Source organism: Myotis nattereri, assembly GCF_964212035.1.
Source record: "Myotis nattereri genome assembly, chromosome: 6".
NCBI lineage: Eukaryota > Metazoa > Chordata > Mammalia > Chiroptera > Vespertilionidae > Myotis > Myotis nattereri.
Window position 1 is genome coordinate 23,417,756 of NC_138081.1, and position 23,643 is coordinate 23,441,398.

The window sequence follows — 23,643 nt, forward strand, 5'->3', positions numbered from 1 at the left end:
ACAGAACTCACGGAAAGCTGTTATACTCACGGCTACGGTTTATTACAGAAAGAGGATACAGACGGAAACCAGCCAGGGGAAGAGACACACGGGACGGGGTCCAGGGGGGTCCAAACTTGAGCTTCCAGACGTCCTCTCTGTGGAGCTGTGGACGCATGAACTCCTCCTGGCAACCATGTGGGACATGGAGTATTGTCAACCAGTAAGCCCACCCAAGTTTTGAGTCCCGAATTTTTATTGGGGCTCCATCACATGGGCATAATTGACTGCCCATGTGGTTGATCCGACTCTAGCTCCTCCATAGTTTAGCTGACACCACAAGACCCCAAACCCCCACCCTCCATGGCATTATTGCTGTGGCTCAAATCACAGTTAGTTAGTTACTATCTGGCTGGCGTAAGGCAGCCAGGCAAACAAAGACACTATCAGGCATGACATTCCAAGGGCTTAGAGGTCACCTCCCAGAGGCAGAGGTCAGACCTGTGTTTGGTCAGGCCTTTGGGAAGGGTGAGTCTTTTCCCTACATACTCCCTCGCTTTCTTCTTTTCCTTGGCTCTTGCTCTCAGGATCCCAGCCGGAGCCTGGGTGTCTCTCTCAGGAGCAGTAGACTGGCCACCACTGCTCCTGGGGCCTGGTCCAATGCTACACGTGTCATCAAGCCCTTGCTCATCCAGAAATTCTAAATATTAGTGTGGCACCAGAGTGCTCACACTGTGAAAGCGCGAACACAAACAACTACCTGGTGTCTACATTTGATTTTCCTCCAATAAAACACCAAGGCCCTTGCTATGATTGTGATAGGCATTAATGATTACCTCATGGCTATATATATTTTTTTAATCCGAGCAAAAACCCCTCCTGCAGTAAGGGATGAATGTGTCCCCGCTATAAACCCTCATAAAAAATGTGCTTTTCCTTAGTTTTTAAATTTCTGAGTATTTGATAGTCCAGAACCAGAATTTCTGTCTTTCCCCAAATTACTTCTGCTGTTTACACATTGATCTCCCCAACTGTGTGGTACATCTTCCTAGAGCAGGGACTCTGTTCTAGGGTTCTGCCTCCTGGAACCCTGCTTGGCACATAATAGGTGCTCAATTAATATAAAAACAACACATGCGTAAAGCAGCACGAATAAACTATCCTGTTCGTCTGAAATGCAAAAAAGTTCAAGCCTACAAATGAACATTTGAGTAATAAGACAAATGTGACATCCATTTATATCTTCTAACACAGATATAAATGTAACTGGAAAGATATATAAATGATACCTATGTTTGCCTGTGGGGAGAACCAGGTAGCTGGGGGCAAGGCTGAAAAGAATACTTCCAACTGTATGGCCTTTTATACCCTTTTGAAGCATGTAATTGTAGATTCCAAATAATTTAATTTAAAAATTCTAGCAACAGGACAATGATTTGTAAATTCTTTATTTTGGCTAATATCAACTGCACTCATCACTACTATGGATTTATAATAGCTCAGAGAGAGATACTCACTAGATATTCTGTTGTTATTAAACACTAAAAATTGAGAAGAGACCAGACCGGTTTAGAATGGGGTAAGGAGAAGTGAAAAGAAGCTCCGGGAAGAACTTGAGCTCCTGCCCTACTCTGTTATCAGGAAATGAGTTCAGATCAAATCTAACATAAGTGTCAGCCTCTCCACAAAGGTTTTCAGAAAAAGGACCCCTAACAATTATCCAATGGACACAAACATGTCCGTGTTTCTACAAGAGATCTCCTTGACATGAAAGACCCAACTTAGGAACAATTATACAGAGCACCACGACAGAGCGGGGATCAGGCAGCCTGGCATCAACTAAGATACTAGTGTGGACACAGCCATCTCTAGGGGCGAGTTCTCACTCACAAACATCGGTGTTGATTTACGGCATAAAGACGTTGTAGACAGTTCTCACGTAGATCTCATCAGGAGGTGGCTTCTTCTTGCTGCCAGGTTCAAGGAATTTCCTAATTGTGGGGACATTACTTACTTTCACAGAGTACTCCTGAAAACGGAAAACACAGAAGTTCAAGGTTGACCACAAAGGTATGAGTCACTATGAAAATATGGTTGTTCAAAATGGCCATATATCAAAGTTTGTTCAGAAAGGATTTACTACAGGGATCCAACCAGAACTGTAACCCAGCATCTGTTTAGGGTCTGATCTCCTGGTATGATTATTTATACTCTCTGCCAACAGTGGCTGGTATCTGGACCAGGTTTATGCAAATCTCACGGTTCACACCAAAATGTGAATTTTTTTCAGAGGTAGCAATATTAAAAAGATACATAGAAGAGGATTATGATACTTGCTTAAACAGAAAAAGAAAAAGGGAAAAGAAAAAAGACTTGGGAAGTACCTTAAAAATATTGATCTGGCCCTAACTGGTTTGGCTTAGTGGATAGAGCATTGGCCTGTGGACTGAAAGGTCCCAGGTTCGATTCCGGTCAAGGGCATGTACCTTGGTTGCGGGCACATCCCCAGTAGGAGGTGTGCAGGAGGCAGCTGATAAATGTTTCTCTCTCAGTGATATTTCTAACTCTTTATCCCTCTCCCTTCCTCTCTGTAAAAAATATATATATATATATATAAATATATATATATATTTTGATCTGCCCAGAGAAAATGCATGAGTCATTTAAATAAAAGTGTTTTAAAAAGTCATCAGATGGTACAATTTAGATTTTAAGATTCAGCTTTCTTGGACTTTTTCACTTCTAATAGCTAATGAATCCTCTCTCAGGCTACGTGCGAGAGATGGCCAGTTGTATTTTTTGTAGCCTAGGGCTCAGATACCAGATATTTATGTAAACTGGAATGGAAGAAATAAAACATTTTTTTCATTCATAGAGTTAAATCTTACCAATTATCAGTAACTGAGAAAAAAGTCTATTTGAGCCTGGCCTGTGTGGCTCAGTGGTTGAGCTTTGACCTGTGAACTAGGAGGTCACTATTCGATTCCTGCTCAGGGTACATGCCAGGGTTGTGGGCTGGATCCCCAGCAGGGGAGAGCAGGAGGCAGCCTATTGATGATTCTCTCTCATCACTGATGTTTCTATCTCTCTCCCTCTCCCTTCCTCTCTCTGAAATTAATAAGAATATTTTTGTTTAAAAAGTCTATTTGATCCAGTAAAAATTTTTAACTATATGTAGAAGTGTATATCCATTATATATAATTATTCTAATAAAATCTTTCAAAGTAAAGAGGTCATTTACTTAAAAAGCTAGTATTTATTAAATGTTGATTGTAAACAAAGCACGGCCTTCATTAAGTATGCACACACACATAAGCATACATGTTACTAATATTAAAAAAGCTATTCCAATCATGTCAACGCTATGTGAATATGACAATCTTCTTTTTATTACTTATTTGAAATGTTTGTACTACCTAATTTTGAATATTATACCAATATTGAAAAGCTTGTTCCCTAGGATTTATCATTTAAAGATTTATGTGGGGTTTATACTTATTATGTATAATAAAATTGTAGTGACTCTTGACTTTTTTAAACTCTTTAATTAATGTAGAAATGACCCTTCAATTAAACTCAAATCTGGTGTTAGATTCTGAAGTCCTTTAATATGGATGCTTGATCTGATCAGAGATTAAAACTGTATTTACACACAAGTGCCTGGGGCTTAAACACATGTCACTAGCATTATGGATGGAAAACACCAGTAGGTCCCTAGGCTACTTCAAGGACCTATTGGTATTCAAGTCAAATTAAACAATGTTCATCTCTGTGCCTTCAAGAAGGAATGCACATACGGTTAAACTATAGAATGGCTATTTGCCTTGCTAAATATTTTTATTCTTATTTTCTGGATGTATGCATTAAACGGGTGGTTGTTGTCCTGATTAGTATATCAGAATGATACCTACTGGATTTGGAATTATTATTTTTTTAAATATGTTTTTATTGATTTCAGAGAGGAAGGGAGAGATAGAAACATCAATGATGAGAGAGAATCATTGATCAGCTGCCTCCTGCATGCCCCCTACTGTGCATCCTAGGCAAGTGCCCTGACTGGGAGTTGAACCATGACCTCCTGATTCATAGGTCGATGCTCAACCACTGAGCCACACCTGCTGGGTGGAAAAATGATTTTTTAAAAGTATGTGTGTTACTCTTTGGAGATGAAGTGTATGTCTTTCCTGGCCTTTGACAACTTGGTCAAAGATGTGTCAAAGTGGTCTATATCAGGGTTGACAATTTTTCCATAAAGGACCAATTAATAAATATTTTAGGCTTTACAGGCAGTACATTATCTCTCACAGAACTACTCTGCCATGGTCGCACGGAAGTAGCGTAGGTAATGCATAAATGAGTGGGTGTGGCTTTGTGCCAATAAAACTTATCTATGGACACTGAAATTTGAATTTCATGTAATTTCACGTGTCATGAAATATTATTACTCTTTTGGCACTTTTTCCAACAATGTAAAAATGCAAAAGTCATTGTTAGCTCAAAAGCTGTATGAAATCAGGTGGCCGGCCTGATTTGGCCTGGGGTGGGGGGCTGTAGTTTGCCAACCCCCAGGGTAGAGGAAAACCCATCGGACTTGCAGTTATAGGCTAAGGTTCCAGGCAAAACTCAGGGACCAACTAGCTGGGCCATCTCAGCTGCTGACTTCTTTACTCTGGGTCTCTATTTCTTCACATGTATAGTGAAGGCTTTGGAAAAGATTCATTCTTTAAAGCCCCTTTCTGCTTCAAAATTCTATCTTCAGTCCTGCCAGAATAACAGGGAGCAATAAGCTGAACCACACACAGGTCTTTCCTTGGAAAGTCTGGGGAGGGGAATGGTGGGAACTCTGAGATGATGTTCAGGGTGCCTCTTATTCACCCTCAGAACCCAGGCTTGGCCATTTCCAGTTTGACACATGACTTCCGAGACAGGGGGCCATGCCCTGGTGAGGAGACTGTTTTTGATGCTGATGCTCATGCCCTCCCTGTCAGTACGCTGAGCAGGAACAGCCGAGGAGCACCCTGTCCGTGCGATGACTTCTATGGCAAGTCCCTATTGGCTAACTCTAGGAATCGTCCCAAGAGTGTAGTTATGGAACAAAACTAAGATAAATGATCTTTCATCTCTACAGATCTGGGGAGGGGAAAAACAATTTCAAGCCTGTACCTTCATTTCATTTTACCAACTAGACTCTAAAAAAGTTACACACACACACACACAGCCAACCAATCAACAGACACCGAAGGCAGGCCTACCTAAATGTTCTGAGCCAATCTTCTAAGATGTGCTTTTGTTTACCTGGAGGTGAGGAAATGAAGCCAGGATATTGGGGATTTTCTCCTCTAGGGCTAAAATGGTCTGGAGTAGAACCACGTCTGCAAGGCTCAGCTGATTGCCCACGAGGAACCTTTGCCCATGCTCCCTCAGAACCTGCAGGAGTAAGTGTTCTGCATTGGTCACAGTACTCTACACAGAGAAGCCGACGAAGCTTTCGAACCAGTGCCACATCTGAGAAGGGGTGACACTTCGGCCTTATCCTTTCATCTCTTTATTAATAACATCAACTAACAGGGAGCTCCCTATATCAGAATGTGCGTGGACAGAAGGTATAGAAATGACAGCACCGTGAAATATCTACTTTTTATCAGAATGAAACACTGTAAAGGGGAAGGGCATATTAATTCTGGATTTATGCTTTCAAAGAATACAGCGATTCCATAAATATATCTACAGAAATGATATAGCCCTCGTGAATTCAGGAGGCTGGGGAAGGTGGGGAGCGCTGTAAGAAATAAGCTATAGATCCTCGCCAAGGAGTCTGATCTTGTTTGCCAGTGGTTTGTACAAACATCAGCACTCGTAGTGATCGACTGGATGTCACTATAAAAAAGCAGGCTTCCCTGTGAAGCTTCTAAGCCAGAAAAAATGAAAAGCGTGAGAGTTGATCTTGCTCCCATCGGAGAATACCATATAGGTGCAGAGTCATAGGAACCGCGGTAGAAGAGGGAAGATCCCATTGGCAGAGAACTCTCGGATGCTTGCGAGCGTGAGGATGTGTGTGTGGTGTGTATGACTGACAGGGACCCTGCACATGATTTTAAATCAAACAGCCAGTGCAGCCAGAGTGGGGGAGCACAACGAATGCGGCATTTGCAGTCTGAGGGCTGAGTTTCATTCCCAGCTCTCCTCCTCAGGCACCTCACTCCACATCAGTGATTCTGCTTCATTAGGTATCAAAGAGGGGTAACCATTTTTAGCTCATGTGTTGGGAGGAGCCCTGACACTATCTGGGCCACAGGGACATAAGAACCAGCAACAGCCTTTCCCCAAGGCACCTGCTCCTCCCATGTCACTCCACATTTCTGCCTTAGCATATTTTACATTCACGAAGTGCCTGTGGGCAAGAGAGCATGAAAGCAAGTGGCAGAAACACCCAGGAAATACCTCCCCTTCTCAGATCTAATTCCATGAAGATGGCCAGAGGACGTTTGGCGAGTCCGTATTTTTACATTGTCTTCTTCTGTGTGTTTTTTTACTTGAAACATTCAAACACAATTCCTCTCAGCTGAGAAAAAGGAGTTTGAAGTTCAGAAAAGCAGTAAGACCAGGTAAATTACAAAACAGAAAAAAGAGCAAATGGAAATAAAGCACAGTGGTTCTTCTCTTCACATCAAACTGTTAAGTGGGATGTCTGATACAACGCCGTTCGGCAAACGTCCATGGCATGAAAGAGGGAAGAGATTAGGGAGTTTCTGCTGTCTGTATCTTACCCGGGGAGGGGGCGGGGGGGGGGGGCCACCGGGTGAACATGAGGAATGGTGACACACCATATGGTGAGCCCAGGTTCCCCCAGACTTCTGAACAATGTGGTCCCAGGGGTCTGAGAGTCCACGCCACCCTGGCTTTGTGCTCAGGGCTACTGTCAGCTCTCAGGGGTCGAGCCGGCTTAGTCCAATGGGGCTCAGCCTCACACTGTCCTGAGCTGGAAGGGGCATTGGGGACAGCTCCCTGGTGGTCTGGTTATGCTCTTTTCATAGGCTTCTCCGCCACCTACCTTTTCAAACACAGGGAAGTACCGAAGAATAGCCTTCTGGGCCATGCTAACCACTTCCTTCTGTTGATCGTCTGGCTTCAGGAAAGGGTGCATGATAATCAGCTCCAGCAGATCCAGCGTCCCCTCCACATACATGTCAATCCTTAAGACGAAAAAGCAGGTTTCTTAGTTTCCCCTTCTTAGAACTCACCGGCTTCCACAACTAAGAATTCAGTGTTTTTCCCCCATAAGGCTCTGGCATCTGAAGTACCAAGAACATGTATCTACACCTGTCTCTTATGAGGAACGTTGCAACCAATTCTAGTTATAATTCAGAAAAGTCTTTCAGGAAGATCTGTACAAATCAGACGGCACAATAGCCATGACAGCCCTCTCTCCCCAGTCCCTACTCCTTCACTCTCACTCCACACACATGTGCAGTGTGGGTGGAACGCCACATTTATAAAAAAAGAGTGGATACCACTTCTGGAATGCTTGGTATGCATCAGGCATGGTGCTAAACACTCTGCAGCTGCGAGTTCACTGAATCCCGTGACATTATGAGGAATGTGCTGTCATTACCCCACTGCACAGGACACTCATCAGGATTCCAGCTTAACACACTGCCCGGGGCCATGCATCCGGGAGGTACAAGGACCAGGCTCTGAATTCAAATTATAATTCAAGGCACAGTGTCCCAGGCCTCAGATGTCACAGCAGCTGCCTATTCCTAACACTCAGTGGTAATAGGTTTGCAAGAAAAATAAAAAGTGCTATCCAAGTGTTTAAAGATGTTGAAACCTGCAACCATCACACTCCCGACACCGGCTCCACTATCTGAATTCAGCTCCTTTCTATCATTTTTCTCGGATGCTCTGTACTGATTTGCCAGCTGGTCTCCATGACCATTCCAGGGGTCCATTCCCTGTCCACACTAGTGACCCCAGACACAGTGTAAACAGGGTGCTGCACGGACCGCAGATCAGCTAAGGATCAGCAAGCTGACACGTGACGACACTCAAGAGGGGCCACATTACAGGGTTCTCTCCTTGAGGTCCCTGCCGAAGAGATTGTGCTTGTCCGCGATGTAGTGGAGAATGCTCCGGGTCTGCACCAACTTCATGCCGTCAATTTCAACCATTGGCACTTGCTGGAACAGCAGGTGGTTACCTGAGAAGGGAGCCCAGAGTTAGAGGTGATCTCTTCCCTGTCCCCTGACCCCTAAGAAAGTGCTTTGGGGAATGAGCCTTAGGAAATGGTATAAAACCCCCTGATGACAGACAGGTAACCTCAACTTCATTCGGGGGAGCAGATTTAGCCATAAGAGAAGCCTGGCCCAGCCGGCGTGGCTCAGTGGTTGAGCGTCGACCCATGAACCAGGAAGTCACGGTTCGATTCCCAGTCAGGGCATATGCCCGGGTGCGGCCTTGACCCCCAGTGTGGGCTGTGCAGGAGGCAGCCAATCGATGATTCTCTCTCATTATTGAAGTTTCAATCTCTCCTTCCCTCTCCCTTCCTCTCTGAAATCAATAAAAATATATATATTTTTTACAGAAGCCTGAAAACTCGCTTTGTTCGAAACTTGCCCCTTTCATTTTCAGCCCTGGAAAAACACCTCCCCCCAGTGACAAGGGGCTGGAAATGGAGTGAAGACATTTCTTCAGAGCTGTGCTGGCCGATAACAGTAGCTAGTAGCTGCACGTGTCTAGTTTAAATTAATGAAAATTTGGCTCCTTAGTTACACGAGACACATTTCAAGCGCTCAGTAGGCACAGAGGCCAGTGGCTCCTGCACTGGCCAGCGCAGAAGAGAACATCCCCCTCCCTGCAGGATGCTCTGACTGCACTGCCCGCGGCAGCCTGACCACGCCGCCTGAATCCCCAACCGCCACTCAGGGCCACCCGTGGGCTTGTCTCTTTCACAGCCACAGACCACGGACTACCAAGTTAGCTGTCACCCGTCAGAACGTAACCCAGCACTTTCTTCAACAAACCTGCATCAAACACTGTAAACCCCAGGGAGGGATGCAAGTACAGGGGCCCCACGGCTGGGGGCCTGTAGGGGTGGAGAGGCCATGAGCACTCAGCACGTGCCTCGGGGTGTCAGGCAGTGTCGCTCGACAGGTGGCATTGCAGCCTGTACAGCTGGTCCCACACAAGGGGGTCCTGAGGTTGGGAGGGAGGCTGGGTATTTCTTAGGGGGCCTGGGTGTGGAGAGGGTAGGGCTGACCAGGCGTTAATGAGGGCCTTTTATTGATTCCATTTGTTTGGTATTCACTTTGGAAATGCAGCCCAGCATAAATGGGGACTTTTACCTGCATACTTTACGCAGGCCCCATGCCTCAGAGAATTCAGGGGAGGAGAAGGAGGCGGGGCAAGGAAGATGAGGAGGGAAGGGATGACAAAGACAGAGGAAGGGGTAAAGGAGTTTGGAGGAGGGCGGGGGGGGGGGGGAGGAGAGAGGGATGGAGAAGGGCTTATGTGGGTGGAATGAAGAACTGCTCTCTCCCTTCAGCTCTTACAGAAGCGACTTCCTCGACGTTTCAGCCGTTATTCCCTCTTGCTGGTCTGGTTAGGACACTGTCCTGAATGTTCAGTGTCCAGGGTCTTCGCCCTTCCACATGAATGTCAGCTCTTTTTAAACAACAACAAACCAGCATTACCGAGTCATCTCCTCTCCACACTCACCGTCCTGCAGTTTCTGCAGCTGTTCTTTCGTTTCCAAAAATTCCTCCTCGAACTAAATTGTAAAAAAGAAAAGGTACATGTCACTACAGGTTCAGGACTGCAAACTCCAAGTTAAACTGCTGCCAAGTCCCAGCGAAAGAGCACACGCTGTACCCACACCTTGGTTTCTAAAGATCACTGCGCACTAACGAGACCAGGGCTCCTGGGAGAAATGGTGGATTCTGTCACGTCAGGGAATAGGGACGCTCACAGACTAAGAGCTGCGGCAAAGGCAAAGGCAAAGGCACTCAGGACCCTACCTGCGGGTCATTCCCTGGCCAAGTCTGGGACAACTCAAGCATCAAACACAGTGATGTCACTTATGGATTATAATACACACCAACTGAAAAAACACCCTGTCCAGAATGATGATACTAAAAAGGGGGTGGGGGAGAAGTAAGTTTATATATATATATAAATCAGATGTATATATATATATATATATATATAATCAGAATTAGTGCTAGTTATGCTAGTTAACGTATAATTATGGCTAATTAATAAAATTAGGAAAAAGCTAATTTGTGACTGGCAATGAAATTACTGGGCCATGGGCACAGACTATTCACACAATCTCAAAGTATTCCCCACGCGTTACTTCATTATGACAAAGGAAGAGCGTTTCTTTGCAATGGAGAGATCCGGAGGTCTCACCATCTCGCCAACCAAGTGGTCAGACTTAGCTGCCCACTGGGGGACACTCTGAGCTGTCCTGTCCTTGCTGCTATGAGACGGTTACAATGGCGCTGTGAAAACACTGCCCAAAACACTGAACCTGGAGGTGAAAACCAAGCACATTCAGAATGTGGGAATTCTGCAACATCAATGGCCTGGATTCCTTCAAAGAGTCAAGAACATGGGGGTGGGAACGGGGAGAGCAGGTACTGTTCTAGATGAAAAGAGACTTAACAACCCAAAGCCTGAATCTTGATTCGATCCTGGATGGGGCGGTACAGGGGACAGCTATAACTGCTACACAAATATATAGGAGACACACAGACATTTGGGGGACAGCAGGTATTGTATATTAGATATTGTAAAGTGAGCGTTACTTTTCTTAGTTGTGACAATGATATTATGGTTTTTAGAACAGTTTATTCTCAGGAAGAAGATATGTGCTGATGTCTGCAACTTACTTTCAGAGGACTGAAGGAAGCAGAAGCAGAGAGGGAGGAAGGGAGAAAGCAAATGTGGTAAACTGCTAACAAGTTTAGTTGAAAGGTGTCCATTGTACTATTATAGTTTTTCTGTAGGTGTGAACGCTTTCAAATTAAAAAGTTTGGGGCAGCGCGGAGAGAAATAGAGTGAAAACAAGTTCTTCTTCTCTTGACATTCTAAAATGTTCTAACAGGACTTCATGTCAGGAAGAGGCCTCCTCCCACTGTGTCACTGTGCTGCTCCCGATCAGCCAAGGGCCGGCGGAGCTGACCCGCCCAGAATCAGCAGTGCCCCCTCCTCTGTCTCAACCAGCTGACCTTGGGGGAGAACTGGGACATGGGGTGTAGAGGAGCTTCTGCTATTCTCCAGGGTTCCCGTGGTGTGAGGAGAGGGGCCTCAGTGCCCCTGCAGACAGACACTCTATCTGGTGCTCAGGCCAGCAATGTTCTGGGCATTTGTCCAAACGCCCGGCTGGTCAGATATGGGTCTAGGGGTGCTCCCTCCACACGACTGCTCTCAGAACTTATGACCATGACCATTTAGAACACATGGGAAATATGGGAGGGGGCGTCCGACCCCAGGCCCATCTTCAGTAGCTTAGAGACCCCAGAATCGTACATTTTAGTTTTATTCCACGCCCGCCGCCCCCCACCCCCTGCCACAGTATTTCATTGCTTATTTATCAAGAGAAACTCTTCCTTAGCTCAAATATTCATGTTTCATAGTTCAGGAACACAGGTCAGCGACAAACTTCCATGGAATTCAACCCAAAGAAATTCCTTACATTACAAGATCACTTTGCTCTGAAAGAAACCAGCCTTCCTCGTCTCCTCCAAATCTTTCATGAATCAGTTTCTGTAGAAATCTGCAGATGCCTTCTTTCTTGGTTCAGCCATCCAAACTAAAAGAAGCTGCAAGCCCTAGGGATACAATGATGGCTCCAACAATATGAAATCGCAGATGCTTGGCTAGAAGGCCATGCATCTGAGGTTTTGGCCAAGCAATGGAAGACACGGTAGTTATATTCTCCCCAACACCAACGTCCTTCCTGCAGGAGAACTGGCTCCAGAATCGTGCATTTTAAAGACAAGGCCTTCCCAGTGGTTCTGGTCCTGGTTTGGGATTTCTGGGACATGCACGGTGTGCGCTCTCACTAGAGCAGTGGTCAGCAAACCGCGGCTCAAGAGCTACATGCGGCTCTTGGGCCCCTTGATTGTGGCTCTTCCACAAAATACCATGTGCGGGCGCGCACATACAGTGCGATTGAAACTTCGTGGCGATTGAAATGTACCTCAATCAGATTGAGGACGTTTTTAGCAAAGGCCAGCTTAGGAGTACCCTAATTAAGTTAATAACAATGTACATACCTATATAGTTTAAGTTTAAAAAATTTGGCTCTCAGGAAAGTAGGGGAGGGCGGGGGTAAGGGGAAGAGATCAACCGAAGGACTTGTATACATGTATATAAGCCAAACCAATGGACATGGACAACAGGGGGATGGTAGCATGAGTGTGCGGGGCGGCAGGGGGAGGGGGGGAGGTTGGGGTTAATGGGGGGGATGAGGACACATTTGTAATACCTTAACTAATAATAAAAATAAATAAATAAATAAAATAAAAAAATAAAAAATTTGGCTCTCAAAAGAAATTTCAATCGTTGTACTGTTGATATTTGGCTCTGTTGACTAATGAGTTTGCCGACCACTGCACTAGAGGAACTGGCTCACGTCAAGCTCTGTAAAACTACCGGCCAGTAAGAAGGAAATGGCACTGGAGGGGAGATGAGAGGGTGGGACAGAGAGGGAAGGAAAAAATCAGGTCGAGCTTGGAAGGACCTGGGCAACTCTAGTCCAATTACTGCCGGGGGCTGGGTTTCCATCTACAGTCAGTTGTCTCTGCTCCCTAACTTCAGAGAACTGCCCTTCCCACACCACAGCACTCAATTGTTCAACACTCGCTCAGTTCTTTAAGTGAATTACCACAAGTCCTGCATTAGGAGCTCGTAGCCCTTAAGTCTTCTCTTTTATGTGTGTTGATTCCCCTCTGAACAAGGGGATCTGGCTGGAATCTGGGCTGGGGGTTGGGGTCTTCAGGCAAGTGGAGCCCTGGCAGTGGAGAAGCAACATCCAGCACAGAGCAATGCCTAAGGACTTGGACCAGTGACTGAGATGGAGGATGCTGACTCCTGAGTGAGGACCTGCTGCCTTTCAGCAGGTTGCTACCTGTTTACACAGATGTGTGTGCCGTACGCAGCGGACTCAGCCGGATACTGTGACACTGGGACTCACAAACTCATCCACTGGCTGCCAGCCCATCCCTCCCGATTGTTTCGATCTGTATGAGCACAAACTTAGCTAAAAATGTCCTTTGGCAAAGACATGGAGGGAGCTCTTCCAAATATCATCACCCTTTGGGAATTGCTCCTGTAAGCCATGTGGTCAGCCCCAGTGAGGGAGGCCAATCAAGCTCCTTCCACCCTGGGCAGAGGGGCGAGCCTAAGAGCCACTCTGGGCTAATTATTCTGTCCCATCTACCTGCCCACTGCCATTGGTCTAGGATAGGTTGGTCACGTGACCTGTGTTCTTGTTTTGTTGAATTCATTTCGGGTTGGGTCTCCATCAATGAAACCAAGAATCCTGACTCATAGGAGAATAGGAGGGGCAAGGTACAATGAAGATTAGGAAGAGAGAGGATGTGATGAAGCATTATACTACATACACAAATACTAGTAAGACATCCATTTCAAAACTCATTACATAAACCAGAATTGTAAATTCAGAAGCATATAGGGTTAGACAGATGACATAAACAGACCAGCTTCAGGTGATGGGACCAAGAATTTGTTCACTCTCCCTCTTAACACAATTAGAAAATTCATCCTGAGACAACAGGGACTGAGGGGGACTGTGTTTCAAGGGCCCAGCTGCAGTGGCAGTCCTTGCTCAGGCTCAGCAATGCTGCCTGTGCAAATGAGGGCCCAGTGTCATTAAATCTTCCAGTTTCTCAAAAGAAGTCAGAAACCAGCATCTACTTATATAAAAACCATGGGTGGTGTTCATCACGACCTGAATCGCCTCGACCAAGCGGAAGTCAGTCCTGCAGGGGTTGTCTTGGGAATGGCTGTGCCCTCTCCTGAGCTGTTTCCTGGAGCTGTTTCCAGTGAGGGCGGGGTTTGAGGCAGGAACCTGACCTCGGAGCGTGGACCCACTGAATCCTGGGTCGTTTTGCCAAGGGCTGCGCCCTCCCCAGCTGTTTCCCGTGTGGCCTGAGGGAAGAACCTACCCTCAGAGCATCAGGAGCGCCCAGCAGCAGTCAGTCCTGGGTTGCTGAGGTGGAGGCCATGGCGTGGTAGAACTCTGGGTCTGGCCCAACAGGGGGCATGGCCACCCTTCAAACCAGACCCTGACAGTAGAAAGGAGGGAGCCCCATTTCTCACAGAATCTGCTGTTGGATAGCTTGCTGTCAGTGGCCTGCCAGCCAGGAACCCCGTTCTCCTGCACCCCGGACCTTGACAGGAGGGAGGACGGAGCCCCTTTCCTCACGGAATCAGCTCCTTTTGTTACTGTTTATTTATTAATAAATTTATATATTATTTTCATATACATTTTACTAATTTCCTTTCATCTCTCACACTTCTATTATAGAGAAAGCACAAATAGCAATATTAAAATATCTCTGCTAATTAATTCCCTTTTTAAAAAAATATATATTTTATTGATTTTTTACAGAGAGGAAGGGAGAGGGATAGTTAGAAACATCGATGAGAGAGAAACATCGATCAGCTGCCTCCTGCACACTCCCCACTGGGGATGTGCTCGCAACCACGGTACATGCCCTTGACCAGAATCAAACCTGGGACCCTGAGTCCGCAGGCTGATGCTCTATCCACTGAGCCAAAACAGTTAGGGCAATTAATTCCCTTTTAATGTGTAAGAATTTCGTGCACCGGGCTACTAGTTGTATATAAAACTGATTATCAACTAATTTAGAAAACTGTAAGACACAGTGTGAGAGTTATAATGGTGCACAAAGAAGCCAAAACCCCAAACTCAAGGACCTTTATTTGTCATCTTTGGAGGTTGCCAGGGTAACAGTTCATTATTCTGAAAATTGATGGAGACCGAATCAAGCATTTATCTTGCCTTTCCTATATGAGCTGCACGTGGAAGTAACTAAATCATTAACGAGTGAGAAAATTGTCTTTATAAGACAACCATGTTAATAAATTCAGGTGAAATGAGATAGAAAAATCGTCATTTTGTAATCCCCAGCAATGGTGAAGATCAACAGCTGCTAAAACCACTATCTGAATGGGTAAGGGGGGAACTTGTGGATTAGGCTGGCGCCACCGGAACACACTGATCAAGCTCTGCATGGTTGAAAGGAGACAGTCAGACATCATGCTCCCTGATGGCGTACAACAGAAATATGTCCACAGTGTCCTTCTGTTGGAGTCTGGCAGGGGAAAAAAAACACACATAAATATGGAAAGAAAAAAAGGAGTCTGGATTTGATCACAGCTCTGGATCCAACTAGCCATTTGCAGGAAATACAAAAAATAAGAGGAACATGTTAAAATGAGGGTAAGTCAGCTAAGTGCAGAATGGGGGTGATTTTACAGGGCAGCTCTTCCACAAATAAATGGCATGAAACAAATGAAGATACTTAACCAGATCTTGGCTGTTAATACCATCCTATATAATAAAAGCCTAATATGCAAAGTGTCCCCTTGACCGGGAGTTCAACCAGGGGGTCGACCAGGGGGCGGGGCCAGCTGGCCAACTGCCCTCGGCCCCTCCCCCTGGCCGGCCCCACCATAGACGGCAGTGGCAAGCAGCAGGGGGGGCGGGGGGAGGGAGGGAGGGAGACTCTGGCTGGCAGCCGGCAGCCACTAGGGACCCTACCGGTGCATGAATTTCATGCACTGGGCCTCTAGTTTTCAAATAAAAGGGACCAGAGCTCCTTGGAGAAAAACCTGGTTCTAGGGCCAGGGCTAGGAAAATATAAGAGCCTGGAGCATCCTGTTGTCAGAAAGTAAGACACTGATGAAGGGGGAGGAAAAAAGAAAAGGGAGTGGGGCTAAGTCCCAATGGCCAAAGCTGGGACAATTTGTGCAACAAAGTAAAATATTACTGGATTATAACCCAAAGTGAAAAAATAAATATGCTTAAGTTCATGCTGATATTAATAAATGACTGAATAAATAATTAAGTGGAGGGAAAAGACAAACTCCCTTACATAAGAATTCTAAATGTAGATACTCCCAGGAAGAGGAGCTTAATTCCCACCCTAAAAATGACGCGCTTCTCAAGAAAAGAGGGGAAACGGCCACTTCACAAGGGAGCTGGCAGAACCTCCTTCAGCAAGTGGCCACGGCTAACAGCACCAGTGAGAAATCATGTTAATATCATGTAATCCCTAACGTGATGCAACGGAAAGGGCACTTCGTCTCTGCTGTTCTTCCCCTGAACCCCAGTCTAATCATGAGAAAAATATCAGACATCCAGTTTGGGTATCAAACTGGAGGATTCTCCAAAAAACCTGACCAATTCTTTTCAAAACTGTCAAGGTCATGAAATAAAGGAAAGACGGAGAAACCGTCACAGGTGGAGGGAGATTAAGAAAACATATGACTCAATACAATGCTGGATCCTGGAACAGTAAAAAGGACATTAGTGGAAACACTAACTAAATTCGAGTAGTCTGTAGTTTAGCCATGCATCAGTGCTGGTTTCTTAGTCGTGTCGTGGTTATGTAAGATGTTATCAGTAAGGGAACCTGAGTGATGGTTATAGGGGAATGCTCAGCACTGTCTTTATAACTGCTATAAATCTAAAATTTCTCCCAAATAGTTCATTTTTTTAAATGCAGAGATAACTGCTAAAGATTTTTAAAATACTGAAGGAAATAGAACCAAATGCAATGTGTGGGCCTGATTAAGATCCAGACTGGAATAAACTAACTATAAAAAAAAAAGACCAGTTTGAGACAATGAGGCTGAGTGCTAGATAATAATAAAGAATTGTTAGTTTTGTAAGGTGTAAAAATGGTATTGTGGTCATGTTTTAAAATCCTCCTCTTTTAGAGGTAAAAACTGATGATGTGATACGATGCTTAGATTTTGCTTTAAAATACTCCCCAAAAACAAGGGAGGGGAGGAGGCAGATAAAACAAGTTAGCATAAAGTTGATGATTTTTAAAAATTTTTTATTGAATTTATTGGGATGACATTGGTTGATAAAATTATATAGGTTTCAGGTGTACAACTGTATAATACATCATCTGCATATTATATTGTGTGTTCACCACCCCAAGTCAAGTCTCCTTCCGTCACCATTTATTTCCCGCTTTACTTTATTGTACCACCCCTTAACCCCCTTTTCCCTTTGGTAATCACCAAGTTAACCGATTCTTGAGGCTGGGTGAACGGTACATAGAATTCATGGCAATGTCCTCTCTGCCTTTGTTCCTGCCTGAAAATTCCTGTAAGAAGCTAAAAGAACAGAACAAAAGCACTGTGCAGACAAGAAATTTCCCGGGACCTCGTATAATCAACAAAAATCTGGGAGTCGTTGGCAAATGTCAGGTTCATTCCTTTTCTCCTTACTAATAAATATTTATTAGTGGTAGATCAGAAGCCAATGATTAAGTAAAAGCAAAACAGAAACCCATCCACTACATACCATTTATACAGGGGGGAAAGATGGAAAGGAAGGAATCCTCTGAGGGAAAAGACTACCTCAGGGCTCCCCCGTGTATGTTCTCCTCTAAAGTCTCAAAGGTGTAAGACAAATCTGTGAAGAAACAGCATGGAAGGTACCTCGACTCCAGCGGCAGCCAAAACCCATCGCACGGTTTCCATCCGGCCTCTCCCGTTGGGGTAGTGGAGCTTGGGTTTCTTCTCAGCCATGGCGGTCTTTGAGGCTTTCTGAAAAACACACGCAGCATCTCATTCGTGTCCTCAACCCGGTGCTGGGGGCTCAATGAGTATTCACCACCGGGGCACAGGAAACTGGCTTATTTTTCCTGCGTTTCCCTTTCCCCTCACTCATTAAAACCTTCCACCATTTTAAAACCTTAAAACAAAACAAAATACCCCGGCTCTCATATTGTTTCTAGGATGTCTTGTTTGGATCTTGGGACGCTGGGGCCATTGGTGGCCAAGACATCTGTGCTAACACCGTATTTCACAGATTCAAATCATCTTATACTTTGAGCTTGAAAATCTTAAGATTTCCCAAATTCGGCCCGCAGAGGCCAGACGCGGAGGGTCGCCGAGAATTCTACACCCACTGGCACGTCTGCAAAGAAGTCGTACTTTCACACGCACCATCATATTTGATTATCACAGAAACTGGAAGGTGGACAGGCCGAGCATTGCAACATGTGCGTCCATCGTCACGCGTGCGGTAGCTGCCCCGGGTCCAGCACCTCCCCCGCCCCCGCTGGGCGGTGAGCCCGGGCCCCATCGAGTGCGCCCAGGCCACCCAGGCTGGACTCGGGTACCCCGCGAGCCCGCTCGGCCCAAGCTGGGCCACAGCGGCCACCCCGCCCCGCCCGGGGAGGATCCGAGCCCAGTTTCTTTCGGCAATGGATTCAGACTCCCCCGAGCTAGTTAATAAAAATACGCACACTGAGCCAAGGGCGACCCCAACTGCAGTCAGGGGGCCCACATCTACCGAGACGAAGGCGGGGCGGGAAGGACAAGAGGGGGGAGGGAGACAAGAGAAGGGTTGGGGGGTTGAGGGATGGATGGTGGAATAATCGAGTTCGGAGCCGAGAGAACAGAGAGAAGGATAAACAAAAAGAAGGGAAAAGACGGGTGGGGGCGACAGGAGGGACACAGACCTGGAGCCCGCTACCAGCACCCGGAGTAGCACAAAGCGCACTGCGCGCAGCCAGCAGCGGGGCGGGGCCAGCCGTCTGGGAGGAGGCGCTACCGGTGGGCGAGGCTCCGGGAAGATTTCACCAATCGAAAAGGCAATGTTTAGCATGCGCCCACCCATCTGCAAGGCATTCTGGATAATACAAAACAGCTCAAATTCAAGCCAGTTTTAACATTAATTTTGGCATTTCGAGAGATTAAATGTGCTTTACAGTGTTGTTTAGACTTGAACTTTAATGAATAATTCTTACTACAGCTCGGGTAGGGCAGAAATCTCGTCCTATGTGTAAAGCCAGAAATCTAGCCAGGTTTATATAGCCCGTGCGCAGCCATTGCTTTCGGATGTGAGGGCGATCTGGCTGCGACATCTGTCACCCCATTGATCGCCAGGGTTGATTCGGCTGATCTGGCTGGCTAGGCGGGTGTCCCCCTCCTCCCTCACCGATCCATGTGCGTCCCTCCCGAAGCTGCGCGCTCGGTCGAAGAGGACGACCTTCCCCCCCGAGGAGAGGACCGGTCTTCGGTCAAGGGTATACGAGTAGCTGCGCTCCCCTGCTAGAACCTCCAAACAAGCTCTCAAGGTCCATTTGTAGGAGAACGTAGGGTAGTCAAGCTTCCAAGACTCCAGACACATCCAAATGAGGCGCTGCACGTGGCAGTCTGCCTTCCTTTTCTCATTGCAACAAAATTTAATTTTTAATTTTCGTTCCACCATTACAGAATATGTACAGAATATGTGCAAAATTTAAAGTTATTACCTATTTTTTGTTTTTGTTTGACTAGATATTTTTGATTATTATTTTCACCCAGAAATGTGTGAATTCAAGTAGAATTTGAGTTTGAAGAAGATAGGTAAGGAAAGGTGAGATATTAAGAAGGTGTAAAATATGAAGGATGAGTTGGGGAAGGGAGAAAGAAAAAAATTTAAAATGACACCCCCTCAACATACAAAAACACATTTCCTTTTCCACTTCCCTTGCCTATTTTTCATTAGATGACATTTATTGTCATCTAATATTGTTGCCTCTAGATTTGATAGAACTCCATGAGGTTAGGAATTTTCACATTTTTAACCACATACTTTTGTACTAGTATATCTTGCTCCTAGAATAATGCTGAACACAGAGTAGGAATATTTACTGAATGAAGGATGCCTTGGTTCCTAGCTCCATAAGCCTGGTGAGGGAAACAATGAGCAGATTTGACTTCATTTCTATGAGCCATCCAATTGGTAATGTCCACTAGACAATTGTATAGGCCAGTGATGACTGAGAAGGGAGGACTGGCATGGATCAAACTGGCAGCAACAGGGTGAACTTATCTAGAGAAAGCATGTAAAACAAGAAATAAAGCAAATCAAAAATAGCTGGCAGCCTAAGAGTCAGAAAAGTCACTTTCAGATATAAGTATGTTCAATTTCATCTTTCTAATTCTGACCTAACACAGATTATCACGCAAACATAGGTAGGCAGCCCCATTTTCCAGCCCTGCTGAAAGTGATCATTCATTTTTTTAAAAATATACATTTTTATTCTTGATAGTATTACAGTATTATATCTTCCATCCCCCACCTTTACCCCCTCCAAGGGATCATTCTTGACTCATTTTTTTCTCACACACCTTTCTACAAGGATTCACTTTACTTGAACTAGATAGCACAAGCATTATTTTAACTTTTTTAAAATCTCATTTATCTTCATTCCCTTATATCTAATTGGTTGAACCATATCACATTGCTGATACTTTACTATTTTTTTTTCTAACCTACAAAAATGACAAGTTCATATTCCAACCTAATAAAATAGGGTCACATCATCCTAGCAATCTTGTTTACCTGAAAGAGAAACTAAGGCAGTATCATTGGGCTCTATTAATTGCACAGCCTTGTGGAGAAATAAAAGTCCTGTTGGGGCGGCAAGGGGGGTGGCGGGAGGGCAGGAATAAAAAAAGTCCTGTTAAAGTAATTCTGCCATTCTACGACAGGTACCCTTAGGGCGTTTTCTTCTTTGGAAGCTCCTGAAATCATTTTCTTCTTGGAGGTTGAGTCACCCTGTCTTATTCGTGGTGTCCACCTACCAACCTGATACATTTTCAGAGGCTCTGGGAAATCGTCTTTAAACCTTCAACCACCTACTCAGTAGCATGTAAAATTGCCTTAATAAAAATCAGGAGCTTTAAATCATAGTTTAGGAGAAGCTTGATATGTAAACTCTCCATGAAAAGGGAAACAATTGGCTTAAATTCAGCCATATTTATAGATGGCTAGGGTCAGACCAAATCCTACAGCAGGTTTTTGCAGAGGAAGGATGGCTGAGAGCTAGAATCTGCAGGGCTTCTGGAGGGGCACCCTTTGCCAAGAGGCCGTGGGCAAACTATGGCCCGCGGGCCGGATCCGGCCCGTTTGAAATGAATAAAACTAAAAAAAAAAAAAAAAGCCTGTACCCTTTTATGTAATGATGTTTACTTTGAATTTATATTAGTTCACACAAACACTCCATCCATGCTTTTGTTCCGGCCCTCCGGTCTAGTTTAAGAACCCATTGCGGCCCTCGTGTCAAAAAGTTTGCCCACCCCTGGGTTAGACAAATGCTGACGATTACACAGTCAGTTGGTGGTATTCTGATCATGAGGGGCATGTATAGGGGTTCACCAATACAAGTCTGATCGGTAGGTAAATCACATTCCTACAAAATTTCGTTGCGGATTCAAAGAATGTTTGGGAAATGAATTTCCTGTGGATTTTCTTTTGAAGGTTTATATTGTACACATGAGTGCACTGTGAAAGCTAAACACATACAAGGTAAGTACTAACCACGATCAAATCAGAAACAAGAAGTTTTGGCCTGTGCTTGTTTTTAATATCTCTAGTCATCTAACTTACTAAAAGCTAAATTAAAAACAAACATAAAACCTTCCACATTGCAGGATAACTCTTCATACTGCTGCTCTAAGTATATACTTCCAACGTACAAGTATTAAGAAAAAGTTATAAAATATACTAATGTTATCTTTTGATGAAAGAACATGAAAGCAAAAACAGAACACTCAAATCAATTTTTCTTAAACCATAACTTTATTTGGAGCAGAATTTTATAAATGTAAAATTAACATTTTAAAACACCTTAGGATGAACTATTCAAAAAGCAACATTTTATTTCAGAGGGGCTTACATAAGTGGTTTTCTGTCCTCTATCTTCTCATCATTATGAATATTTGCTTTATAAATAAATATATTCTTAGTTACTCCCTTGTCATCAAATCAGGTGATTAAAATTTCTACCACTGCCCAGATATTTGAGATCAGAAGACTATTTACTTATTCAGGTCATTTTAAATTCACATTAGCACAGTGTCTATAAGAAACCAATAATACAGATGAATGTGATATTTGCCTCCAGTCTGTCTTCTTAATGGTTTCTGTGAGAAGGTCCTCACAATAAATTATACAAAATACAGTACTTTGGTTGAAAAGTGTAAAAATAATTCTAAAAATTAACCACATATATTAAACAAACAAGTTGCTACAGTATGCTTTAAATGATGTATAATTAGTATGTCACATATATTGCTTTTGGTCATACACTGAGCTGAAACATACAGTCTACTTTCTTTTTCTCTCCTAAATGGCACAAACCAATGGCTTGATGGAAGGGAAATGCTACTTCATGAGGAAATACGGTGCCCATGAACTCCAGCAGTACTGGGATTTGTACTGGAAAACAAAAGTTCTTGACAAAATCTTGACAATTCTCGACAAACAAGCATTGTTGGTTTTTACATGTGTTGCCTTGCTTGTACTCAGTCTTTGAGAATCCCAGAAGATGATATAGATGTTAGTTAGTCCTTTGGGTGAAATGTGTCTTAAAACTTGTTTGAAAATCTATTTTCTTCCTATTTAAACCCTATCATACATGAGCTGGGTGAGGGCTTAGCAATGAATGAGATTTTATTGTGAAATGAACAATCACACCAGGTAATTTTTGTGCCTGTGCAGTTCACATGTGGACACCTGGGCACACCTGTCACTGAACCTTTGGGCCCAAAACAAGAGCCATCCCTGTACCGTTGCCCGACGTCCTGGGAAGCTTTCTGACTGGAAACGAGGTATAGTAATGGAGGGAACAGTTACACTCGTCGTTCCTCTTGGTGTCTTGCAGTACGCTTTATAATTCAATAGTAAGTGAAAAATACATGCACAGGTAGCATATTTTTTTTCACTAAAAAAAAAAAAAAAAAAAAGGTCACTATTTCCTTCTATAGTAAACAGCTTGTATACACAATTTGTCCTTTACCCATTTCAGGGCAAGGGGGAGTACTTTATAGGATTTTGCTAGTTCTTTAGAATTTACAGGTTTTTTTTCCAGTTTTCTAGTTTTCTCAGCTGAACTTCTGTTTCTTGACTTTCATATGAATACATGTTTAGCTTCCCAAAGGAAGTTGTTTTCAGATAAATAAAGGAAAGAGGAAGAGGAAGAAAAGTGAAATATTTTTCTGAATTTGGACCCTACAAAAATATTATTTTTTAAAATTTTTGTTAATCCTCCCCTGAGGATATTTTTCTATTGATTTTTTTGCGAGAGTGGAAGGGGAGAGACAGAGAGACACACAACGATTGGTTGCCTCCACATGGGGGATTGAGCCTGTAACCGAGGTACATGCCCTTGATAGAAATTGAACCCAGGACCCTTCACTCCAAGGCTCTATCCACTGAGCCAAAACAGCTAGGGCCCTACAAAAATATTAGAAAAACCACTTTATAATGTGTATTATAAGGTCAATTAAAAAAGGTCAATTAAAAAAAAAGTAATGACCTTAGCATAAGCTAGAGTTTCAAGAATATGGTATTCACAATCCATTTGTTTTCTA

The 23,643-nt window shown here is 44.3% G+C and overlaps 1 protein-coding gene across 2 annotated transcripts; it reads right to left on the bottom strand.

The window, feature by feature from the left end:
- Window positions 1-18: 18 nt before the first annotated feature.
- LOC308521748 (glutathione S-transferase A4) lies at window positions 19-18,793 on the bottom strand. Of its 2 annotated transcripts, none has more exons than XM_081094838.1 (8): window positions 18,741-18,793; window positions 17,713-17,820; window positions 9,697-9,748; window positions 8,047-8,179; window positions 7,031-7,172; window positions 5,275-5,406; window positions 1,870-2,008; window positions 19-166 (listed from the first exon to the last, which is right to left on the bottom strand). In XM_081094838.1, exons 2-7 carry the CDS (start codon window positions 17,800-17,802, stop codon window positions 1,886-1,888), a joined length of 672 nt encoding a protein of 223 aa, XP_080950964.1. In that variant the 5' UTR covers window positions 17,803-17,820; window positions 18,741-18,793; the 3' UTR covers window positions 19-166; window positions 1,870-1,885. The 2 variants fall into 2 exon arrangements, with proteins under 2 accessions (XP_080950964.1, XP_080950963.1); XM_081094837.1 differs by lacking the exon at window positions 18,741-18,793 and adding an exon at window positions 18,223-18,526.
- Between the last annotated feature and the right edge of the window lie 4,850 nt (window positions 18,794-23,643).

Excerpts from the sequence above, each read along its gene's own strand:
- LOC308521748 (XM_081094837.1), bottom strand. Across the intron at positions 8,180-9,696 it reads GCTGCAGAAACTGCAGGACG|GTAACCACCTGCTGTTCCAG; the intron begins GTGAGTGTGGAG and ends CTCCCTTCTCAG. Across the intron at positions 2,009-5,274 it reads CTTCATTTCCTCACCTCCAG|GAGTACTCTGTGAAAGTAAG; the intron begins GTAAACAAAAGC and ends TTCCGTTTTCAG.